At 44.8% G+C, this 7,041-nt stretch overlaps 1 protein-coding gene across 1 annotated transcript; it reads right to left on the bottom strand.

Annotated features, from left to right (window-relative positions):
- Window positions 1-808: 808 nt before the first annotated feature.
- On the bottom strand, window positions 809-2,771 carry LOC138157747 (zinc finger protein 22). Its single transcript, XM_069083524.1, has one exon. The coding sequence runs from the start codon at window positions 2,627-2,629 to the stop codon at window positions 1,979-1,981; it is 651 nt and encodes a 216-aa protein (XP_068939625.1). The 5' UTR covers window positions 2,630-2,771; the 3' UTR covers window positions 809-1,978.
- Between the last annotated feature and the right edge of the window lie 4,270 nt (window positions 2,772-7,041).

The following is a 7,041-nucleotide window of genomic DNA, read 5'->3' as shown; positions in this document are numbered from 1 at the left end:
ACTCTACTCTCATCCATGTCTCAGGCTCCATAACCTCAATTCTGTCTGCTGGTTGTTGGCCAATAGACATTATGAAGCTCCTTGATTAGACTATTCCAGAAGTCCCAAGTTTTATCCATATCTCTAGTTTCTTCAGAATAGCTACTTTCCTTCTTGGAGTACATTAGGTTCAAAATCACAGGCACTTCAGGAACTCTGGGTAATGGCTGTCTGCCTACAGACAAGTCCTCTCGGTATCTCAGGTTTCCAAGGTAACACCTCTAGGTAACATCAAAACCAGAGTTACATTCATAAACATTCATAATAATCCCTGATCTCTCTAAATCCCAAGATTGCGATAAGGTTCCAAGGTACCAAAGCATTTTGAAAAGGAAAAAGAGCTATTCAAATAGGAAGTACTTTGACTATGATTGTAAATTGATACAAGCCATATCTACTGGAACCAATACCCCCTCAGGAAAGAATTGACTAAGCTCCCATATCTAGAGCAAAAAAAATTTTTTGGTTGAATGAATGAATGCCCTGCTCATATGGCATATATACCTCTTGTATATCTTTTGGTTATACCACTTATTGTCAGTATTTTCCCTAAATAGTAACAACTCTTCAACCCTCATCCCATATCTTACATATGTCTGTATTATAACACAAATATATATATATACATACATATGTTTGTATGTGTGTGTGTGTGTGTGTGTATATATATATATATATATATATATATATATATATATAGAGAGAGAGAGAGAGAGAGAGAGAGAGAGAGAGAGAGAGAGAAAGAGAGAGAGAGAGTGTTTCCCTAAGCTGTAAGTACACATACCACTTACTGACCCAACCCCACTGCTGATCTACATAGAAGCTTTTTGACCTTCTCCATTTTGGACCTGGTGCTCCCCATATTGTCATTAGACTTACACTTGATAAACTTCAGCTCTAATGCAGCTTAGAATTTTAGAACTCAATTGATCCAACAACCTCAGTCTCCCATAGTAACAGGGATTACAGGCTTGTGTCATCATACCCAGCAATGAGTAATTCTTAATTCAGTGGTAAAGCAGTGGTAATTCAGAGTAAAATCGTTATCATCCATCCCAGTGGGCAGTGGGGCCAGGCTTCCTGGGGTTAGGAATGGGAAAAGAGAAAGCCCACAGTGCCTAAAGTTTTATGATTCAGAGTTGGTGGGGATATTATAGATATCTAGAAACTGAGGCCCAGGGAGGTAAAATTACTTCTACAAGGTCACACAGGGAATAAGTGGTATAACCAAATTAAGCGGGGAAGGAGAAAAACAGAAGGAAGATGAGCTACTAGAAAAGGAGGGGGAAAAGTACAGTAATCCTTCATTTGTACAATCTCCAAGTACACTGGGAACAGATTCTATAAAAGTGAGGTGAAATAATTATACTAACTTGGATTTCCAATTTTTAGCTCTCCTCCCCACTGACACCATAGAATGACATGTTTCCCACCCATGAGTTCAATCCCCCTGAGCCTTGGGTCACAGACTTCTTTGTTCCCAAATGGTCTCTCTCATCTGCTACAAATAAGATGAACATAAAGGAAGCAGCAATCCTGGCCAAAGCAGCTATACTCAGCAAGATGGAATCTCCTAGGGCTTGGGGCACCCTCCAAGGAATTGCAGTGGACAGCAGGCACTAGATAGCCTACATATACCTGCAAGTTCCATCCTTCCCATTCTCTTGGACCTCTTACCACCAACATGGACTTACTCTCTCACTTCTCCCTAGGGTTAGGGGTTGGAAAGAAGAACACAGCAGATGTGAATTCAGTGAACTGTCTGTGTACAATCTTATTACAGAGGGTATTCTGGGTTAAGGAAAAAACAATGGTTGGAATGCTGAGCCTGGCTTAGGTGAACACCTTGCCCCTCAGTTCCACAGCCATGGTTGAATGCATAAGTCTCAAGAGAGCCTTCATGGGCAAAGCTCCAGCCACAGCAAGGACAGAAATGGCATCACTGCTCCCCAGAAACCCCCGAGCATTGGGGTGGAGTAGGGGACATCCTGGCATGAGTACGCTGATGGTTAAGGAGGAAGCGAGCCTCTCGGAAACAGCGCCTGCACTGGGCACACTGGTAAGGCTTCTTGCCGCTATGGATGCGCCGATGGGTGAGCAGATTCTGTTTGAGGCTGAATCGCCGTCCACACTCAGGGCATGGGAAGGGACGCTCACCTGTGTGGGTGCGTTGGTGGACAGAGAGGTTATGCTGGATGCTGAAGGCCTTGCCACACTCAGGGCAGACGTACAAAGCCCTCCCTGATCCATTCATTCCAGCATGGGCCTTATGGTGCCGAACCAGGCTAGACTGCTGAGGGAAGGTCTGGCCACACAAGAGGCATCGGTATGCCTGTTCCTCTGCTGGGTGGTGGATAATGAGGCCCTGCTCATCGTTGGGACTCTCCTCCTCATCTGCCTCAGGAGTCTCTCCTGGTGGGGACAGGTCTGACATGGGTACTTCCAACAGCACAAGGGTTCCATTCATTAAGTCACCAACCTCTGAGGAGACAGACACAGAGAGAAAGGGCATAGGAAAATGGCATGGTTCTGACACAGTTCCAGGATGACCCCCTTCCCCAGCTAGAGGCAACATAGGAAGGGACCACATGGTGGGAAGAACATTGAATTTGGAATCAAAGAATCTGGGTTGGACTGATGGCTTACAAGTCACTTAATGGCCCTAAGCCTCACGTGCCTCATCTGTAAAATGGGGGAGTTAGACTAGGAGTCCAGCTCTAAATCTTTTAATCCTACCCCCTTGTGCTAGAGAAGAGTGGCAACCTCTCAGCAATTTATCTGCAACCAGCCTCACTTCCCATTCTTCCCCACTGCAATCAGGATAATGGATCTATAGCTAGAAGGTAACTCAGAGATGTCTTGTCCAACCTTCTAATTTGACAGACAAGTAAACTGAGTTTCTGACTTGCCCAAGGCCACACAGCTAGTAAGCCTTAGAGGAAGGATTTAAACCCATGGGAGTCCTCTAACTCCCAAATCAGCCTTCTTTCCACTGGAGTCAGCCCCTATTCCAGCCAAACTTCCTTACTCCCAGTAGAATAAGCCTTACTATTTCCCCCAACTAAAACCAAATACAACCTCTCCAAATCCCACCCATTCTTCCAGGCCCATCTCATATGGCTCCTCTTCTTCTGCCTTCTCTGACCAGTCTAGCCCAGGGAAATTTCCCTGCTTAGAACTCCTATAGAAGCCCCTGTCATTTTACATAAGAGAGCATAAGATTTAATTCTTGAGATTGTCTAGAATAGAGGTGCCAAACTCAAGGCCCTCAATAGCTTCCCCACCCACCCCCACCCCTTAGTAGATTAAAATCCAATTTGGAAATGTTTAATAAAAAAAATATATTGTAACTTAGATAATATTAATTTGTGGTTTCCTCAGTCAATATGACCTCACAGGGATCTTTTTCTATTTGAATTTAACATCACTGGCTTAGGTCAACCCCTTTACTTTACAGGTAAGGAAAGAGAACCAGAGAGAAGGGCATCCAGGAAGTAGCAAAGCCAATATCTGAATGGAGATTCTCTGATTCCAAATCTAGTGTTTTCCCACTATGCCCTTGTTGGTGTTGTTGTTGTTAATCTGGACATGTGACTCCATTGTGATGGGGAGCTCCTAGTGCAGAATCTCCCTCCCTGATGCAAGATAGTAACTCATCTGTAAGTTCTGTTCTTAGAAAGTTTCCTTTCAATTCAAGGACCACCCATGATTCCAGAGGACAGATGATGAAGCATGTTACCCAACTCCTGACAAGGAGATGATGAATGGATTCAGGCTACAGAATGAGACAAATTTTTGGATGTGGCAAATGAAGGAATTTGTTTTGCTTGACTATGCATATTTATTATGCATAAGGCCTTTTTTCCCTTTTAAAAAAAAACTAATGATGGGGGGAGACAGGAATAGAGAAAAAGTAAATTTTTGTTCATTGAAAAAATTTTAATAAATAAACTTGAAAAAAGAAAGTTTCCTAAACCATAGCAAGGTCATGTGACTTGTCCAAGGTCATATAGAGAGTACTATAGGTTTTTATAAAGTAGGGCTTAAACCCAGGTCCCCAAGCACCTTGCATAGAGCCTGGTATATTAGGTGCTTAATAAGTGATTGTGGATTGATTGCCTCCTGGCTTCAAGGCCAATCTCCCTCCATTGCATCACACTATTTTACAAATGTGCAGTAACTCTTCATTTTGTGTCCCCAGCTAGAGCCCATGTTATTATCCCTGAGGATGTTAGTGATGATGCCTTCTGTTTCTCTGTGTCCTCATACTACCAGATCATTCACTAAGGTAGTCAATAAATATTTGTAGATTAACTAAAACTAATTGTGGGATTCTTTCATTTATCATTTTGAAAACCCAAAGGCCCTTTCTTCCACAGGGTACATACTCCTGTGTAGTAAAAATACTACCTTTTTTTTATTATGTTAGCTAAATTGTGCAGTAGGAAGAGTATGGGATTTGGCATTAAGAAGGTTGAAATTCTAATCCTGCCCCAGACAAGTATTAACTGTATGACCCTAGGCAAGTCATTTAACTTGTCTGCTTCAGTTTCTTCAGCTGTAAAATAGGGATAACAATAACTTGTACTTCAGAGGGATGTGAGAATCTAAAGTTAGTGTATGTAAAACACTATATAAATGCTAGTTTTCACTAGAATTATTACATTATTAGTAAAACCCATGACATTTATAAGGTCCTTTATACTTTTTTTTTTTTTGACAGAAGAAAGCAGGGCAATTGGGGTTAAGTAACTAGCCCAAGGTCACACAGCTAGTAATGTCTAGTGTCTGAGACTGGATTTGAACTCAGGTTCTCCTGACTCCAGGGCCACTTCTCTATTCACTACACCACCTACCTGATCCTGTAACATTTTCTTTCCTATTTCAAGGCAGGCAGGGGTTATTTATCTTGGAGACTGAGTCCCAGAAAGATTCAATTCAACAAATTCAATTCAGTAAACATTTATTAAGTGGCTACTGTGTGCTAGGCCCTGGTGATACAAAGACAAAAATGACTTGTTCAAGGTAAAAGAGCCAGGACTAGAATCCAGGGCTCCCATTCCCAGCTTTCCCCTATACCACTGCTCCCCAGCCTTTCCTAGAATCAGTCAATAAACATTTATTAAGCGTCTATTATGTACCTGCCACTATAGAAGCCTGGAAGGAGGAGGCAGGTCGATAACATTTTTAGCCCCTGGAGAGGAACTGGCCACACTTGCTTCCTATCCCCAATTTCTGTGATTTAGTCCTAAAGACCAGACTCTAGAAGTTTAGGGGAAAGGGTCCTGGGCTTTTCCCCTCTATACCCACTGCAATATACTCTTACCCCTCTCCATCTTCCCACGTGTAGAGTAGGGTAGGAGGAAAAAGCAGAAATAAACTGGGGATATTTGGGAGCATCAGAGAAAGAGGGGCAGAGACACATGACGCCTTGCCTAGGCACGAAGCCAAATTCTGGGAGCAGACAGCTCCTTTTAAATGTCCCAAACCCTTCCATCGAATCAATTCCTGAACCAGAACCCATTCAGATCCCCCTGCCATGTCTCCTCCCACTCCCACCTCTGCAGCCCACATAGCAGTTTGAGGTCGTCTCTCTCACAACGTTAGTCCAAGAGCTGTTGATGATTCCAGGCTGCTGTCCCCATCTCCTGTGCCCGTCCCTCTGCCCCAAACTCACAAGCCTGGATTGCGTCCCTGCTCCTCCTCCTCCTGGCTCCGACCCCACGAGATACTGCGCTGCATGCCGGAAATACGGTAACTTTGGGAGCAAGAGCTGGTCCCCACGGCTTCAAGGTAAATTTACAGTAAATACGGTAAACTTTTAGCTAAGCTTGCCTTTTAAATACAATAGCCCTCTCGCAGCCACCCTCCTCTAGGTACTTCGGTCAGCTCCGGCTATGAGTTTCACCTCCGTAGGACCGCTAGCCCATCCATCTCACCTCACCCTCAGCAGCAAGCCTCCAGGATCATGCACAGAAAGGAGGCTGTAGTCGTGCAGCTGCCCCCTCATCCCCAGGCCCCAAGCACCAGCGCTTTATTCAGTAATTACGGTAACCCACCCGCAGCGACTTCAAGCAGCCTTAGGTAAATAAGGTAATCCTGCTGCTGTAAATGCCCACTCAGCGCTCCAGGACTAGGGAGACTCTCCGCGCGACTCTCAGAAAATACGGTAATACTTCCGCAGTGACAATCTTAGTCCACCCACCACTTACCCCCGCCCCCAAGGGCCCAGCTCGTCCTTGATAAATACGGTAACTGCCGCAGCAATCCCTGGCTGGACCTGGGACTTACCTGCTGCTGCTGTGTGCGTGTAGAGTCCTGAGTCCTCCCCTCCGACGCTCGTCTACACAGCAGCCCCACCAGGCTGAGAGGTCTAACTGGCCCAAAACCCGGACTGCAGAAGAAAGGAGGAGAGCTGGCGATGGGGGGAGGGGGTGTGGCGCGCGCGGAAACCAGCATCCCAAAGCAGGGATTTCTTGGGGAAAGGAGAAAGGTCCTCTCTGCCCCCAACCCCTTGGGATCCAGAAATCATATTTCAAGCTGGAAAGGCCTAGACGTGATATAGTGCATCTTGTTTAACAGATGGAGAAACTGAGACCCAGAGAAGTTAGTGAGTTACCCAAGGTCACACTGGTTAGGGAGGATTTGAAAATAAGTCTTCAGTCTCTAACTCCAAAGCCCTTTGTGCTACAAAAACAAGTCTTCTGTCTCAAACTCTAAAGTTCTTTGTGGTGCAACAGATTGGACCAATAGTTGCCTGAAGGGAGAACAAGGAACTCCCAAGGTCACCCTCCTCTTGGAGCCAGAATTGGTTGTGGAAAAACTTTAGGAAATCCTTAATCCTAACAAATTCTTGATTTTAAGACAATCCTGTCCTTACCCAGCTGTGGGTCAGTGAAACCTCCCTCTACCCACTCTCCCAGAGCAGGAATTTCAAAATACTCCTTCCCTCACCCCTACACACACACACACACACACACACACACACACACACACACACAT

This window comes from Petaurus breviceps, unplaced genomic scaffold, assembly GCF_028583685.1.
Source record: "Petaurus breviceps papuanus isolate PSGF00001 unplaced genomic scaffold, PetGlider_PUasm1.0 115, whole genome shotgun sequence".
In the NCBI taxonomy this organism is placed as follows: domain Eukaryota; kingdom Metazoa; phylum Chordata; class Mammalia; order Diprotodontia; family Petauridae; genus Petaurus; species Petaurus breviceps.
Note: the sequence above shows the minus strand (reverse complement) of the source record. Positions and strands in the feature narration are given on the sequence as shown.

What these genes read in the sequence shown, in the direction of transcription:
- LOC138157747 (XM_069083524.1), bottom strand. Translation starts at nt 2,629, where the DNA reads ATGTGGTCCCTTCCTATGTTGCCTCTAGCTGGGGAAGGGGGTCATCCT.